The sequence below is a fragment of the Mustela putorius genome, unplaced genomic scaffold (genome assembly GCF_011764305.1).
Source record: "Mustela putorius furo isolate JIRA1106 unplaced genomic scaffold, ASM1176430v1.1 tig00003972_pilon_pilon_pilon, whole genome shotgun sequence".
In the NCBI taxonomy this organism is placed as follows: domain Eukaryota; kingdom Metazoa; phylum Chordata; class Mammalia; order Carnivora; family Mustelidae; genus Mustela; species Mustela putorius.
Window position 1 is genome coordinate 14,537,951 of NW_025422115.1, and position 18,246 is coordinate 14,556,196.

The following is an 18,246-nucleotide window of genomic DNA, read 5'->3' on the forward strand; positions in this document are numbered from 1 at the left end:
TCCTGAGCCACACTTTAAATAAGAAAACAGAACACTGTTTTTCCTCCCTTCCTAGCAGATTCCCTCAATCTTTTGTCTTATTAGACAATGACACTGTTATTTGCACTTCATCAATTATTGGTCAGGCTGCACATCTCTCTCATATATTTAGAAGTCATCTCTGTTTCCACTTTTATGGACTAGTTATTCACGTTTTTTGCCTGTTTTCTATGGGACTATGCACCTTCCTTACAGATCTAAAAGAGCTTCCTTTAAAAGATACCTGAATGAGCAGCTGTGACCTCCTGAACAGCTGGCTGAGACAAGATCTGCCTGAGCTGGTCCTGGTGGGAAAGCAGTGCACGGCCCGCCTTCAAGATGTACAGTTTTAACTGCTGGCCCCTCAGCAGATCCAGGTCTACTTGTCCTGTAGGAGAAAAGGACTCAACAGGAATGTCACACCTTGCTTGGGCTCTTCTAAACAGCTGTATGGCCTTGGGGAAGGTGTTCCGCTCCTTCCACCATGATACCATGGCTGCAAAGTGGCATAACTAATGCCCTGCCCTGTGGGCATTAGCCTGCTATGCCTAATACTGTTAGTAATGAAGTACTTATCTTTCCCTGTGTTATGACTAGTGCTTCTGGATAAGCATCCTCTACCTTCCCCAGGTCTTCCCCTTTTCTTGCTCCCCATGCAGCTACTTTGATGGGTTGGGGTGAGAATTAAATGGTTTAACACAGTTAGATCCATGTTAATTATTATTAGCATAATCAACTGTTCCCCCACATTGCTGAAATTTCAACCAGATACCTATGTCGCAAACAAAATAGTTTTTGTTGCCAAGACTTCTCCAAGATGGTTTTGTCGGATACTCACAACATACAGTTCTCTAACTCAACAAGATCATTTCACTCCCTGGAGTCCTCTCTAAACAAATGACTGCAGTGGTGCCTGAGAGCAGACTGAGGAGGAAACTAAGATAGCTGCCATAAAGAGGCAGGCCCACCAAAAGAAGAGCTGGACTACAGTGCTGGTAACAGTGTTTCAAGGCAGGACAGGTTGGAAGCCATGAAAGGCAGCATAAGCAATGTGGGATGGAAGAGGATGGAAGAGCAAAGGTGCCTTTCAGGCATCAAGTCTGATTGCCTGCAGGCAGGTTTATTCACTGTGATGGGAAATGGGGACCAAAGGACAAGTTTAGTGGAATTTTGAACATGTTGTGGTGTACATGCACATGGCCCTTCAGCCAGAGATGTGAGCTGGATATCCAGCGTTAAAGGTGGTCATCATAAATGCTGCAGCAGCAACCAAAATAGGAAGAAATGGGTGGGAAAACTCAATAAAAGTGGGCACAATGAGCCAGAATTTATGAAGAAAACCGAAAGAATTTCCAATGTGCAAAGAATAGTCAAGGAGAAGAACTCTTAAAGGTCATGCAAGGAGCAGTGTAAGGAAAATTAAAGGAGCACTATTCCAGACCAAAGGAAAGAAGGCTTTAAGCACAGGTGACCTTGGTCTTAGCCCAGCATCCAGAGATATGAAGCAAGGCAGGTCCAAACATGCAGGTGTTACTGGGTCTGGGGGTGATAAGGCCAAGAACAAAGCTCCAAAAGGGCCACTGAGCCAAAGGGCCATGGCTGGGGGCGACTAACAAGGAGGAAGAGAGAACACAGATTCCTCTTCAAAAAGCTTGTTCAGAATCAATGCTGGCAATGGAAAATAGGCTTGGAGAGAAGCCTGGGACTCTTCGGGGCCACTCCCACCGTTCTGTCATTCTTTATATTACACACTCTTATCACCACATTCAAGGTTTCATGCCCACTGTAACTTAACAAATGGTCAATCCACTGGAACCCAAAGACTTTGGCAGTGGCAGGAACTTGCTCTGACAAAATGCCAAACATTGTCCTAGCAATGCCAGTTAAGACTAGCTATTCCATCAAGAAGCACCATGTACTGACCTGCAAAACCCTGCTTAGGTGATTTCTTCACTTTATGCTTTTCCAATTTGCTTCCAGCGAGGTTTACTAATTGAGCCCAGACAGACAGCATCGGCTCTGTGAAGGGCAGGTTGGTGACACTGAATGCCACAGCAGGGAGCTAAAGCAAGAACACAGAAATCTTCAAAGTCTGTCCAAAAATGAGCAAATGAAATGTTCTGAAAATTATCATAACCATGAATCTTAATTCTGAAATTACCACATATATGCATAAGTCTTCCTCTATCTGAGAATAATCATTTTAAAAAGATGACATTAAAGGCAAAATAGAGATTTGTATGTATAGTAAACATAACTTAAATTGATTTTTTTCTTTAACAATTTATCAACAATAATTATGTCACAGTAGCCCTGATTATATTCTTAGGCATTTTCTACCCATTTCAAATTTTCTACAACATGCATATCTTCATTTCTGTAATAATCAGAAACAGTATTTTATAGGCAGATAGCATGACTACACTTAGATCACATTGAATATAAGTCATTCACTTTCCCTACAAAACCCTAACTCATAGATTTAAGATTAACTCACAGATTTAAGTAGTTGCTACATAAGCTATGTCACTCAACACAACTAATAAGCACTTTCTACATGAAGAAAGGTCATTTTTTAAAGAATCATCTTTAGGTTTTTTTAAAAGTTGAGTTGTTCGATAAAAAATAAACTTCAAAATTTGCATTTTAAGATAATCAAAACTAACATAGTTACAAGTATCTTCTACATTGCTAATGTCCTTTTATGTCTTCTGTGGCTAAAATAAGACATGAACTACTAATCCATGTAACAGCATGAGACAGGCCCTATTTATCACAGTAGCATAAAGCAAATGAGAGTAGACAGATGGCTTTCCTTGGGTTGCATAACTTCCTAGATGGCAGACACAAACTATGAAAATCAAGTTTATTCTAGCACTAATGTTAGAACCCAGTTCTAGTTTAAAATTCCTCTGCCTTGGGTGCCTGGGTGGCTCAGCTGGTTGGGCAACTGCCTTCGGCTCAGGTCATGATCCTGGAGTCCTGGGACTGAGCCCCGCATCGGGCTCCCTGCTTGGCAGGGAGTCTGCTTCTCCCCCTGACCCTTCCCCTTTTCATGTTCTCTTCACTCTCTCGTTCTCTCTCTCTCTCTCTCTCTCTCAAATAAATAAATACATAAAATCTTAAAAAACCCAAAAACTCCTCTGCCTTATTACCAAGTAACTGAACGCAAGTTCACCTACTGGTTTCAGCTGATTCAATGGGCAAACACGACACATCCGCATGTCTGAGAACTGTACAGTGATTCTGCCCTTCGGAGTGATGCGAGTCACAGTGCCTTCTCCGAACTCATCGTGCATGACTTGTCCCCCTAGGCGCAGGCGACCATCAATGCCTCCGATCACAGCCAGGACTGCCATGAGGCCCCCTACCTCGAGGTTTTCAGAGTCAGGAAAGTAGTCCTCTAACAGGGCCTAATACAGACAAATAGCCAGCTTGAAGAAGAGAGCCCAGAATGCTGCCTATTTCTTAAACATTTACAGCTAAGCCAAGTTCATTTTTATATTAGTTTCTTCAATAGTTATTTCCAGTAAAAATATATTTTAAAATATCTTTAAATAAAATACTTGTCACTTAAAAAGATAATTTAAAGTTTAAATCAACATTTTACAGAAAGAAATGATCAGATCTGAAAACACGGCACCCACCCCCTCTGATGGCTTTCCTGTGCAGCTGTGGGTGACAGAGTGGAGCTGTGAGTTGATATACTTGTTTATGAGTCCATTCCACTGACCCAGGGAGTGCAGCGTGCGGAGCAGCGCCACCACCTCTTCTGCCAGGGTGCTGCTATGGGTGGCAGTCAGAGAAGCCTGTGGCCTTGCCCTCCGCCGCCTCAGAGTAGATTCTGAAACAGACAGATGAGAAAGGAGCTACATGGTGCCCTGCTCACTTAACGAGGACAGAAATGAGGAAAGCTGCCCACCTCTGAGGAATGGGATATCTGAAGAACAGGTGGTAAGCAAGCTGCCCAGGAAACCAAATAGCTTTTCCACAAGGCATTTCATATCCCTTGCCCTTTCAGTCTTGTCCCATGATGGAAGCACTGCTTGCAGTAAGTGCACAGCTAAGATCTGATAAAAAGACAATTTAAAATGGCAAACATTAAAGAAAACCACTATCTGTGATTTTAGATTAAGAAATAAGATTTTTACTTACTTTTTTTTGTTCCTATAATGCAATTAATTATGTGAAAATTCAGATACTCATTATTTTCCAACCAGGTAATTAAGTTGATAAAAGATAGAGATTACCAGGGTTTTTTTTTAAAAGGTACATTACAGATGCAGATATCTATTTAATTAAAAAGTAATTCTTTTCAGCTTAATTCTTCTAAAGATAGTTATACTACAAACTCCTATGAGGCACTTAAGAGCAGCTGGCAGGATTTATCACTTCAAAGAAAAGCAAGTCAACTAGTTTAGCAACTTAATCAATTTAAAATAATAAAAACTTGAGCCCCTTGCACTAAAAAATCTACTTTGGGTTGGTTCCAGCTCTTTTCTGCACTCATTATCATTATTGAGTACTGGCACCTAATCATGACTAGGAGCATCAGTATCTTGATGCCACCTCTTAAGAGGGTCATGCAGTCCCAAAACACACTGAGCAGGATCAGCCCAGCCGCATAATTACCTGCCGCTGCAGTGAGGCAGCAGTGAAAGGTGCATGTCCCTCCACGACCTTCATAAGCAGAGCAATCCACTGTGGGGAGCTGAGGGCAGCACACATGTGTGGTGTAAGCGCAATGCTCCGTACAAAGCCCAGCGTGCACCAGCTCCGGTGCTGTTCCCGGCACACCAGCCTGTTTGGGGAAGCTGCCAGAGTGAAACAAACTAGCTTGACACCAAATTTCTAGAAATAAATACTCAGTACAATCTACACTTTTAATTTACTTAACATGTTATTTTCAAAAATAACTTACTTCACAAATATATTAAAATTTCACTCATTCAAAGTAAGAGCAATGGGAGAAGACCCTGCAGTTAGCTCAAGGAACACTACACTTTACAACACTCTTAATGCCTTTAAAGTATATGAGTAACTCAAACCAGTCAAGAAGTTTCAAGTACTTTTTATTTCTAGACAGTAAGAAAATGACTCACTATTCAAATAGCAGTTACCAGCAAGTAAGAGCGTACCAGTTATACTCTTACTTACAAGTAAGAGTGTATCTTGTATATTTTTTATAACTTCATGTGTTTTAAATATCTCCCATCATCTTGTTTACATTTAATCTGCACCACAAATCTCCAATCCAAGTTTAAGAAGTCTGCATTAATAGAACAAGACTAGCAGGCTTTCGTGAGGTTTATCTAGTTTGACTGATGCAACTGACCGTCTCTGCTCCTCCTGGCTTCCAGGTCTCCTCTCAATGGGCACTCCAAGCTTCCACTCTTTCCTGGCAGAGGCCCACCTGCTCTCTAGGCTCTCTAGGCTCCCAGGAGCACTGCCTTCAGACACATGTTAATGCCTGCACTCAATCACACACACACACTCACACACACATCGACTTTCACACAGTCACAGTCTTAACCACAATTATACATGCTCATTCTCGTAACCACTGAATCACTCACATATAATCACTCATAACTACTCATAAACAAACATACCCATAATTAGTCATCCACTTCACACTCACACCTGTAGCCACTCAAATACTCAGTCTCAGAGACAAACTTTCACACACTCACACCCAGACTCACATACCTTCAAGCACTCTCACATTTACACATGCATTCACTCCTCCCACTTCATCAACTCATTCTCTTCACACTCACATACAAATATTTCAGTGGGTTGAACTCTATCCCCCAGAATTCCATGTTCACCCAAAACCTCAGAATGTGACCTTATTTGTAAATAAGTTCTCTACATATATACTTAAAGTAAGGATTCAGATGATTCACGGTGGACCTTAAATCCAATGAAAGTCTTTATAAAAGGCAGAAAAGGACACAAAGAGACACAGGGAACTCCTTTGTGTGAAAATAAGGCAGAGCCTGGAGTGCTGTGGCCTCAAGCCAATACTGCCTGGAGCTACCAGAAGCTGGGAAGAGACAAGAAAGGATCCTCACCTGAAGGCTCTGCAGGGAACTGAGCCCTGCAAAAACCTTGATTTTGGACTTCTGGTCTCCAAAAATGTGAGGCTCCATAACTCTGTTATGGGCTGAACTATTTTCTCCCCCTCCCTAAAACAGTTAACCCTAATATCTCAGAATATGACTTATTTGGAAATGGGGCCATGGAAGATGTAATTCGTTTAGAAGAAGTTAAACTAGATTAGGGTGGGTCCCTAATCCAAATATGACTAGTGTCCTTTAAAAATATGAGATTTGGACCACATCTTCCTTATCCATTCGTCTGTTGAAGGGCATCTTGATTCTTTCCACAGTTTGGCGACCATGGCCATTGCTGTCCATATACACTATAGAGTATTATGCCTCCATCAGAAAGGATGAATACCCAACTTTTGTAGCAACATGGAGGGACTGGAAGAGATTATGCTGAGTGAAATAAGTCAAGCAGAAAGAGTCAATTATCATATGGTTTCACTTATTTGTGGAGCATAACAAATAGCATGGAGGTCATGGGGAGTTAGAGAGAAGGGAGTTGGGGGAAATTGGAAGGGGAGGTCAACCATGAGAGACTATGGACTCTGAAAAACAATCTGAGGGTTTTGAAGTGAAGGGAGGTGGGAGGTCGGGGTACCAGGTGGTGGGTATTATAGAAGGCATGGATTGCATGGAGCACTGGGTGTGGTGAAAAAATAATGAATATTGTTATGCTGAAAATAAATTTTAAAAAATTTTTAAAATATGAGATTTGGAGACAGACACATACACAGGTGAAGATGAGGGCAACAATCTACAGCAAAGGAATGCCAAAGATTGCCAGCAAACTACCAGAACTTAGGCTAGAGGCCTGGAACAGATCCTTCCCTCAGAGCTCTCAGGAGGAACCAGCCCTGCTGACACCTTGATCTTGAACTGCTAGCCTCCAGAACAGGGAGAAAAAATTTTAGGCCACCCAGGTGTATAGTACTTTCATGTGGTAGCCCAAGTAAACCAACCAAATGTGCAGTAAGTTGTTATGGCAGCTCTAGGACACTAGTACACATGCACACTCACCCATATGCACACACTCACATACACATATGCACACACACCAAATTCATAGCCCCAGTACTCTGTAGGCCCACAACTATTCATTGCATACATGTCTTGTCCGTCGTTCCACTTTCCACTAACATTCGCAGCAGTCCACACAGGGTCTTGGTGGCTTCACTCTGCATGATTTCAGCGTGGACTCCAGCAGAGAGACAAAGAGTTTGCAATAAATTAACAGTACTGGTAAGCATCATTGCAGTGGGATGAATGTTCCTTTCAATTTGTTCAGCTTCTGGAATAAAGAATCAAAATAAGAACCTACGCTCCCAAATAGAACTGGAAAATGTCCCTGCATGTAATTTAAAGGATTTTAATAACCCAGTCTTCTAAGGAATTTCATATCATAATTTTTACTATGGAAAGGAAAATGGCTCTTTATAGGAAAAGATGGCATTCAGAATACACTAAACACCCCAATCATCTCTGTCCCCACCTTCCTCAAAGAAAATAAGTCTTCTAAATTAGACTTTACTTTTTTGAAACAATCTCTGCACATAGCTCAGAAGCACTATAACAATCTCCAGGATTTACTCTTTTAGAAAGACAACTTATCAAATGTCAAGAGCTGCTTGCTATCAAGCTAGCTATGCCCTGGATGAAGATGGAAGTGCCTGAGCCATGGAGAGGAACCAGAGGCTCATGTGTCCAAGGCACTGACTTTCTGACAAGGAGGCACATGATAGTAGAGCGACAGTTCTTTCACTTAGCCAGCTCTGCTCAGGCCCTGATTTCCCTGAGTGAAAGCAAAACCAGCCCTGACTATCTACATGTGACTCCAGGTTTCACATATGGTACTCCAACAGCCCCAAAAGGCAGGCATCACCTGTTCACATCTGAGGGGGCCTGGACCCCCACAAGTGACATGGATGAAACATAGTCTTTTCTACTCTCCACACCACCCATTCTCTACTGAGCTCAGCCTCTCAGGTTTCTTCCCCTGACCATACAAATGACTTCCAGAGCCGGATCATGCAGTGCATACAGCCAGCACCTGAGCCCTGAGAATCAGCCCTGGCCTCCTGGACAGTCTCACCGAGACCAGCTGTGGGAAGTTTCATTCATACATCCCAATGTTTGTTGGACACATCTAAAAATGTCATGAAGTCTTCCTCCCATAAGCCTGGATCTCCTTAGATAGGATTTCACTTTCTGGGTTCACTCCAAATTCTCACCTCTAGCTTCTTTAAGGCAATACAATAATGACTAAGTCCACATTATTCCTAGTCCACCAGGCACTGGCTCACTACCTCACACACAGATTCAGAGCCAACCAAGATGTGAAGACATAGCTAGCCCTACACTGCCAAACCCTACTGCACTGTCCCCAAAGGGAGAAGGAGAGTCAATTCAGCCAGGCTGCCAGTTACCAGATCCATGCTTTTAACCCCTGCATCAGAATCACCTGGGGCTTATTTAAACTGAACCTTCAGGGTCAAGGCCAAAACTACAGACCACAGTCCAGAGCTGAGTCCTAACACTGTTCTCTTTCCCAAATGAAAAAGATGGCCAACTGCCATCAGCACACAGCTTGCCAGGTTGCCCCAGACTAAATAGCCCCAAGGCACTGACCAGAGTCATCCTCTGTGTCCGAGTCCTCTGCAGAGGGCTGTGTGGAGGTCGGCAGCTCTGCCAATTTGAGGTCATACTTCCCCTCCTTCCCCATCCTGTAGGAGTTGGTGCTGCCTGTGTCCCACTGGACCCTGATCCATCCGTCCTCTCCCAGCTCACCAATCACACGGCCAAGACCAGGAGGAGGTCCATCCTGAGGAAGCCAAAACAAAGATTAGTTAAGAAAGCATATGCCTATTCTGTCACACAGACAGAGCCTGTAAGGACTGCCATGTTACTGTTCACAGGCTTTATGCCCACAGACTGCTCCAAACCCACCTGCACCATGCACAGCTCGCACATTACCTCAAATCAAACATCAGGACATAACTTGCTCATGCTCTTTTACCAAAAAGTTAAGTGGGAAAAGCAACTTCTCAATTAGCATCCTCCCTAAGCCAATGCAGAGATGAGGCTTTCCAGTCTAGTCCTGGTGCCCTGTTCCTTGGTTTCTTCAATCCCCCCACAGGGCTTCAAAAGACCAGAAACTTGAAACAAACACCTGCATCTCCTCAATTCCTCTTATTCAGTCTTCTCTCTGGAACCTAAAATGGAACCTTGTCTTTCATTTCCATGAGTGAAAGCTGCTTTTAGGATGCTGTTACATTATTCCAGGACACTATGAGTGAAAGCTGTTTTTAAGGATGCTGCTACCTGTTCCAGGACACTTCTGAGATAATTCTTATGAGGCCCATGCTTTAAAAATGAGGTTGAGAAAACCTAGAAATGGAGGTGAGCACTGTCCTTCATTAGTAACTATGGTAATGACACAGATACCAGTCCCCACAATCTCTACCCCATGAGACTTGACAGAAGCTTGGAAGTGATGTGCAACAAGGAGAAATAGAAATGGCCACTGACTAACTGGTACACCTAAAACTGCAAGGTTGGGGCACTTAATGAACACATGGCCATATCAGCTCCCAGAGGCAGCACCTGGGTTTTTCTGCCTCAAAGCTTTCAGCACTGTTACTAAAATGCGGTTTGCTCTCTCCTACTTACTCGTGCTCCTACTCTGGGCTGCCCCTCAAATTGAGCCCATGCCAAGGAGTTTTCTGAAAACAGCCGTTACCCTTTGAAGACCCGATTCTACTTGAAGTGCCCCTACAGCCACTGTTTTGACTCCATTTACCTGCCCACGAACTAACTACATCACCAACTACGTCATCTGTCAATTGCATTGGCCCTAAGTTAAGGTAGTTATTCGTTCCAATTCCCATGCACTAATAGCATGCAAGTAAGGGCAGTGACTAAGGTGTCGCTAATGTGTTTAAAATCAAATCTGAGTACCTGATCACCCCATTTCCAATCAACACCTCTCATGACCCTGGTTCCAATCTTCATCATGGCAGCCAGTTCTGGCCCTGAAACTGGAAGCTGCACAGGAGCCGTTTCCTTCCTTGTCTCTTCCAAAACTGTAGCAGAAGCCCCTCGGGCAGAAGCATTCATATCCTCTTCAACATTATCACAACTAGGACCTATCAGAACATCAAACACAGCAGGTGAGATAGTAAGTAGTTACAACTTCCTAATCTTAATAAACTTTTTCAAAACTTAGTAAGTACTGAAGATAATTTTTAAGAATCTATAGTGTATATTGTATTATTTTATCAATACAATAAATACCATGAAAGATCTATTGATGAGAATTTAAAATGGTAAAAGAACCAAGTATATAAATATGTATCAGAACATATAAAAGATATAAAACAAGGGTGCCTGGGTGGCTCAGTGGGTTAAGCTTCTGCCTTCGGCTCAGGTCACGATCTCAGGGTCCTGGGATCAAGTCCCGCATCGGGCTCTCTGCTCAGCAGGGAGCCTGCTTCCTCCTCTCTCTCTCTGCCTGCCTCTCTGCCTACTTGTAATCTCTCTCTGCCAAATAAATAAATAAAATCTTAAAAAAAAAAAAGATATAAAACGAGCAACAGAGACATTTACTCTACTAGGAATTATGCCCCTCCCCCAAAAAAGCAAAATAATTAAGTTAGAAAAACTCTCATCACATATTTTTATTAGAATAGAAAAAACAAAAGATAACCATCTAAATATCTAACAATGAGAAACTAACTAACTTTAATTATGGTACCATGCATAAAAGAGCTAAGACCAGCAGGCCTGATACTGCTATCCTTAGGAAGGGCTGCTTGCAAAGCAGCCCTCTGCGGGGATCTGGTAACCTGGAGTTCAGGAGGACTCCCACCCTTCCCTAACTGGTAAGAGACCCCACTGTGCCTGAACTGTTGGCACAACGTGGTCTCTGCTAAAACCTGCTTCCTTCTGGGAATCTAGGACTTGCATTATGTGCCAGGCCCCAGTACAAACTCTGAACTTTCTAGGCAGACATTTCGTACATGTATTCACAACTCTTTGCCGAGGGAATGAAGTTTATCCTGTGTGATTCTACTAGGAAAGGACTTGTGTCAATTTCTCCCAGATTTCTCCCACGTGCCCTTCCCTTCACTGATTTTGCTAGAATTTCTAGTCTTGTACTGTAGTAAATCTTAGCCCTCAGTATGACTATACACTAAGTCCAGTGAGGTCTCCTCACAAATCATTGAATCTGGGAGTGGTGTTAGGAACCCTGGCACAGAGATGGCAGCAGTGGGGATACTTTAGAACAACCCTAACTTGCTGAAATACTGCAAAAGGGCTGTTTGGTAAAAGGAAGAATGAAGGGGGTAGAGCATGATGAATATTTGGTCCCTAACTGCTATGAAATCACCTACAGTATAAAACAGAAGTTGAGCTATCAGCTACAAGAAGAAAAATTTAGGAACAGATTTTAAAATAGTAAAAATTTAACCGTAGGAGTCAGCATGCTGAATTCCCTTGGCTGCTTTTGGCCTTACTGGCTAATGTTGGTTGGGGCGGGGGGGGGGGGTGTGGGCAACACAGCCCAAGTAACTCCTTCAGTCTTTGTTCTTACAAGGGGGAGGAAAAGGTGCCCAAATATTCCCAAAGGTGGGCTTGGTGGGTCAAAAATGTACAAAGTTCGGGGCGCCTGGGTGGCTCAGTGGGTTAAAGCCTCTGCTTTCGGCTCAGGTCATGGTCTCAGGGTCCTGGGATCGAGCCCCGCGTGGGGCTCTCTGCTCAGCGGGGAGCCTGCTTCCCTCTCTCTCTCTCTCTCTGCCTGCCTCTCTGCCTACTTGTGATCTGTCTGTCAAATAAATAAATAAAATCTTTAAAAAAATTAAAAAATTTAAAAAAAAATGTACAAAGTTCATGATCCTCCTTCCTCCAAAACAGAGGAAAAATGTTATTCAATTCTGAGGGCTGGAACAAGGCTTTAGATAAAGTAAAGATTTTTCCTAGTTTTACTGGGGCAAAAAATATTCTTTCTTCAGCCCACCCAGTGGGTACCTCAGTGAGGCCCTAAGAAGGACAGGGGTTGCATTCCAGGTAGGTTCTCCCCTGGCAGCTATAATGTTAACCCTGCAAATGCCAAATTTACTGAAAAGGGCTTGAATACATTCATAATAAGAAAAAGGGAGGCCTTTTTTCCAAGTGGTTTTATATTTTGTGGCTCTTATATCTGGATACATACATAAAATTAATATAAAATATTATATGCTTATAATTTCTTCTGTGAAAGAAAAATAACCCTGATCAAGGAAAATCAATATACAAAAAGCTAAAAATTGTATTTCATATAAATGAAATTTCATTTTGTATTTCATTTATATGAAATACCCAGAATAGGAAAATCTATAGAGATAAAAAGCAGATTTGTTGTTGCCAAAAGCTGGGGGAGTGGGAAGTCAGGAATCACCACTAAAGAGGTATGGCTTTCCATTTTGGGTGACAAAAAAGTTATGGAACTAGATAGTAGTAATGTTTGTACAACATTCTGGATGTGCTTAATGCTACTGAATGATAAAGTTGTTAAAAGGGTAAATTTTATGTTATTTTTATTTTACAATTTTAAAAAAAGGTTTATAAAGAGAAAGAAAGACATGAAGGAAAAATCCTGACATTTTCATAAATGACTTAAGGCAGTGCCAACGTACCAATAAGCCGAAGTGCTGTCTGTGTGAGGGCGAGTGTGCCAGAATTCAGCAGGAGGTTCAGGTTGTTTGCACCATGCTGCAGGGTGAGCATACTGAGCATAACTAAAAGAAAGCGAGCTTGTGGGGTCGTCCCCAGGCTTGGTCCTGATGGATTCTCATTGGTAATGGTTTGTAGGGGGACAGGCTGGATACCTAAAAAGCATTGGCACCCACATAAATTTCTTGTGTGAAAATAGAAGCACACATAATGCTAAAAGCAGTAGCAATTTTTAAAAATTTCTGTTTTTCAGTGGGTTTCCAAAGTGTATGGACATCAGGCAGCTGTGCGTTACTCTGTAATAATCCTACCACCATCAATCCACATATAGCCATTTTCAGTTGTCTGTAAAACTTACCACCTGCTCCTCTAAAAGTCTCTGGTGGCTTATTCATTTCATTTCAAATATAGGAGTCATATTTCACTTCTCTTCCACAAGACCAATCCTAGCATTTCTCTGCAGGTACTTACATTATCCAAGAAATTAAGTATTAATACAGGATATACACTTTAGGGCATATGGTATCAATGATACACATGAAAATGTTAGAATGTAAAAGCTTAATATTACAATACTACAAAATTGTGTCTTCTGCTGAATTTTGAAAGTTTTGTTTAAAATTTGAGAAAGCTCAAGGCAGCTTAATTATTCAAATGTACCCTGTAACAAATACACTATATAGCTAAATTGAATTTGAAAAAAAAAATTAAGATTATTCTTCTAATGTACAAAGTTGTTAAAGTCTTCTCAAAGGGCAAAAATCAGCATCTGCAAGTTTCTACAATATATAATTAAGAGTCAAACTATAAAATAATGCTAATGTGATCACTGACATTACTTCAATAGCAACCTTAAAACAGCCTTTTAAGCATCAGATTTCTTTTTCAACTCACCAAGCTCCTTAAATTTGGCATTTGCATCCATCAAAACATTTCGAATATTCTGAACAGCCCAAGCATACAGCTTGCCAAAAGTTACTTCCAGTAGCATCCGATTAAAAGGTGGGATTAAATCAACATCCTTTAAACAATCTGTAAGGGGTTCCCTTTCAAACAAAGATAAAGAATATTACTTAGAATACTGCCAGATTTAATTTTAACTTCAGTAGAATAAGGCTTTGTTGCCACAGTTTCCCTTAATTAAGAAACAAATGTTATGAAGTTTTTACCCTATATCAATCCCCTCAGGAATAAGTCTTTGCCATCCACAGAACATAGCATACTGTACAGATGGAAGTAAGAAATTTTTGGTTGCCAGTTTTAAAATTGTATCTATCCCCTCCAGACGAACCTCTGCTCTCTCCAACTGTAAAACATGAATGCATACAGTTAAGTGTTGTGTATATTATCCTATGCAGAGAAGAATGTTCTTAGCAAATTTTACCTGTTTTAATAGGCACTTTCTCATTTTTTCCACATCCACTGGCTCTTCCTTAAGGGCAAATTCTGTAATTGTACTGAGGAGTGCAGACTGTGGATAAAGACCCTGAACATTCTGCTTCAACCATTTGTATTTGTGAACACCTGTAACTGTACTCAACAGCGGCTGCCATTTATCCTGACAAAGGAAAACCATTTTCACCATTAGCTTACCTTACTGATATTAGTATGTGCTTTAAAACATTTATTCAAATAAAATATAAATAAATGCAAATAGGTTGAAATTGGTAAAATACTTTATGTTTAATAAGTAATCAAATGGCAAAAATAACTATGCCATAAGTAAGCTTATAAATGAATTTATAGTCTCTATAATTATGTACCTTGGAACAGACAAACATGGCATCCAAAGTTAAATTATCAACCAGGTTAATAGCCTAACACACCAGGACAGTTTCTGGAGCAAAGTACACATTCAGCAAATGAATGGTAAATGAGTAATGATACAATGTACCACTAAACAAAAAAGCGAACACTTTTCCAGCTATCAATCTGACCAGGACACCATAAGTGTGACTTGGAATGTCACCCATACTTTCAGTAACCCACTACACTCTCTGTCCAACAGATAAAAAAGGACAAAGTGTTTCTTTGTTTCTACTCAGCCAGCCTCAGTATCACAGAAAATACTTCACCTTAGGTGATTTAATTGTAATTGGTCTTTTGTCCACATTTATAGGACTGTGAGGCAAAATGCAAGCTTCTTCTAAATCACTCTCTTCATTTCCAATTTTCTCTTCATCATCAGTAGATTCTGGCTTCTTTGGAACTATGATTAAAAACATCATTTATTATAAAAATCATTTACTTAAACACAATTTTAAATTAAGATATATTAAATATGCATGAAGCCAAAGGACTTGAATATTTTATCCAAACAAATATGTAAATATCACTGTCAAGTGAAATGCTCAAACAATGAAAATTAAAAACCATCATGATTATTTTCACGTGACATTCAATAATACTCTTGCCACTTCACATCATGAACAGAAAGGCAGTGAGAGTGCTATGATGGGGCAGATCCTATATTTTAGTCTCTGCTGGCCATTCAGTCTATTGAAAATACTCAATTCTGTTGTTGCAGAATCAAAAGCAGCTAACTTTATTTATGGATGCTGGAATTTAAACTCCATATAATTTCCATGTGTCAAACATATTACTCTCTTGATTTAAAAAAAAAAAAACATTTTAAAATGCAAAACTGGTCTTAGCAGTGGACAGTAGACAACGGCAGTAGACAGCAAGCAGCAGGCTACTTTTGCCCCAGACCATAGCTTGCTCACTCTGGACCAGTGCAATGAATCTCTTACCATTGTGTAAGTGAATTAAGTGGATGCCTTTTATTTACTATGTTAGTATCTTTAATTAGGGAAATTTCTATTAAATTTGCAATGTGATATGTATTGTTGCTTCCGTATTTTTGCTCCCTTTCAAGATTTTTAGTCTATTTCTTCTCAGCGTATAATATAATAAGCACATAATTAATAATATACACCTAGACAGTAAAACACTAACACAGCAGGTCTGGGTTGCCCATACCCCACAAATTCCCAAGAAAGACTGTTCCTTCAGTACTTGGCCAGCAACTGTGAACTGAGCTCTGAGTCCTTGGCATTTTCTGCCTGATAAGAGTGTTTCTGTATGCCTGAGATCTGGGGCCATATTTTCCAGTGTGACCAGACAGTTTATGTGAACTATGGGACTTACGGTTCTCACCTGTTTCCACTGTGAAGGCTGAAGTCTTTAGTAACTGAGAGCACCCATGCAGGTGAGCATCCCTGGCTGACAGCCCTTCACTGTTGTCTCTTACTGCTAACAGAACTAAGCATGGCTCTGTGCAGCTCCACTGGAAGCTTAGGCCCAGTTTCCTTTGGATGTCCCTCAATGCACCTTTCCTTTTACTAATTCTAACTTGTATCCTTTCATAACAATAAACCATAACTCTGAGTTTAACAGCTCTTCTGAGTCCTATGGAGCCAGTGAATCATTAAATTTAACGGTGCTCTTGGTGACCTTAACACAGCACCAGTAATACTGATCATTTACAAGTTATTTAATTTTCTTAAAAAAAAAAAGCTTCAAACTTCACACAACTAAATATTTAAACCCAAAACAAGAAACTTTAAGAGGTGACAATGTGGGCTCAGAATCCATGGAGATGATGGCTGGGAGAACATCATTCCCCCTCAAGCTGAGATGGCCATCTCCCAGCCTGTGCCTCTGCTGCGAGGATCTCAGAAGCATTCTTACCATGATTTTCTGACCAAGAGCATCTCTAGGATTTAGGCAAATTATTGTGTCTTAAGTGTTTGCTCAAGAACAATCAATTCAGAAAAAAAAAATAAATAAATTCAGGATAGCTTCTAACACAAATTAATCTTTCCTGACATCATTGTTCATAACATCCATCTAAAACTCAGTAATTTAAAAAAAATTCAGTAACTAATATTTAATAAGCTGATCTGTGAATAAATCAGTATAATTCATAAGAATACAATCAGATATTTCTGTAGATATGTTTATAATCACAATTAACCAAGTTCCAAAGTATTTTATGTACTTATACTCAGATTCTAATTATTTAATACAAAGTCTTTTCCAGATCCCAGCAACTGTTTAGCTGCTTCCTGAAAATATTAGTAACTCTTCTAGCTATTTTTAAGACAATTCCCCATATATCGGAATACTCAATATTTCCAAAGGAAGAAAATTTCTTTACAAGAATGGCAAGATTAGGGACGCCTGGGTGGCTCAGCTGGTTAAGCGGCTACCTTCGGCTCAGGTCATGATCCCAGCGTCCTGGGATCGAGTCCCGCATCGGGCTCCTTGCTCAGCCGGGAGCCTGCTTCTCCCTCTGCCTACCACTCTGTCTGCTTGTGCTCACTCTCGCTCCTCTCTCTCTCTCTCTGACAAATAAATAAATAAAATCTTAAAAAAAAAACAAGAATGGCAAGATTAACTACAAAATTAAATGTTTCCATAAATCTCATTTACCAGGACAAGTGATTAAAAAAAAAAAACAACTTCCTTTTCCCCATCAATTTAATAAAGCTTACAGTATTTACCTTCTTCAATAACAACTTACTAGGTACCAAATCATAACACCCTCAATCCCAAAGTTGCATCATTATCTGATGTCTTGGAAAAATAAGCAGGATCTGTATATTTAATCATAAATACACATAACAAATATTATGACAGTTGTGGAAATCCACATGTACTGACCAGCAGTGAAGAGCATCACTCAAATCACACACTCAGTTATATATGGGCAAACCACACACCTTGACAGCACTTTCCTACTTTTTACATTCTTACCTCTCTTTTTCCTTCGTTCTCGAATTATCTTCTGAGCTATCCTCCTCCAACGGGGCAAAGAACTTAACAGTTTAAACTTGGACATTATAGAGAGATCATTACAAACTGCAGGTCTTAGTTCATTAAAGAGGAATCTCAAACGTTCGATGACTGGAGCACAGACTTCCTTGTAAGAACGACCCTGCTCTTGATGTGTCTACAATGTTAAATATGAAAAGACAACTTAACAACAAATATTTTACCAACAGTCTGCAAAGCACAGAAGAAAGAAAATAAAAATATACTTACCTTAATGAGTGAGCATTTTGCCTGGTAGACAACTCTACAAACATCTACTACTGATTTAGGCAATGTTCTGTGCTTTACTTGCTCAATACCAAGTGTTCCTGCATGAACTAAAGATAATGCCACGTGACCTGTAAAAACATTTTTAAAAAGGCAAGGGTAAGAATGAATGCATATTGCATGTTAGTCAAAAAATGCACAATATAGCTAAAATATCAAGCTTCATACCTAAATCTTCATGCTTTAAAAGGCAACATAACAGTAAGCGGCCAACCTCTTCCACAGGATGCTCAGGAGGAAATGTGATTGGTGTAGTCAAGTGGCACTGCCTACAATACCTCTCTATCTGACACAGAAAGTC

General features: G+C 40.5%; 1 protein-coding gene across 11 annotated transcripts in view; it reads right to left on the reverse strand.

Annotated features, from left to right (window-relative positions):
- Window positions 1-18,246, reverse strand: part of HERC2 (HECT and RLD domain containing E3 ubiquitin protein ligase 2) — a 237,729-nt gene that overhangs the window by 102,067 nt on the left and 117,416 nt on the right. For 10 of the 11 annotated variants that reach the window (XR_006603900.1, XR_006603901.1, XM_045070659.1 and 7 more), the window contains exons 28-44: window positions 18,114-18,246; window positions 17,889-18,016; window positions 17,601-17,796; window positions 14,915-15,048; window positions 14,224-14,397; window positions 14,009-14,145; window positions 13,734-13,885; window positions 12,803-12,994; window positions 10,086-10,273; window positions 8,757-8,949; window positions 7,237-7,419; window positions 4,651-4,832; window positions 3,941-4,088; window positions 3,666-3,862; window positions 3,201-3,431; window positions 1,942-2,080; window positions 263-406 (exon numbers count right to left, since the gene is read on the reverse strand). Coding sequence is in view for 9 of the 11 variants with exons in the window: in XM_045070659.1 (XP_044926594.1) it covers window positions 263-406; window positions 1,942-2,080; window positions 3,201-3,431; window positions 3,666-3,862; window positions 3,941-4,088; window positions 4,651-4,832; window positions 7,237-7,419; window positions 8,757-8,949; window positions 10,086-10,273; window positions 12,803-12,994; window positions 13,734-13,885; window positions 14,009-14,145; window positions 14,224-14,397; window positions 14,915-15,048; window positions 17,601-17,796; window positions 17,889-18,016; window positions 18,114-18,246 (2,851 nt within the window). In the remaining 2 variants the exon portion in view is untranslated. The remainder of the gene's footprint in view (window positions 1-262; window positions 407-1,941; window positions 2,081-3,200; window positions 3,432-3,665; window positions 3,863-3,940; window positions 4,089-4,650; window positions 4,833-7,236; window positions 7,420-8,756; window positions 8,950-10,085; window positions 10,274-12,802; window positions 12,995-13,733; window positions 13,886-14,008; window positions 14,146-14,223; window positions 14,398-14,914; window positions 15,049-17,600; window positions 17,797-17,888; window positions 18,017-18,113) is intronic. The other variant, XM_045070654.1, reaches the window with a different exon arrangement.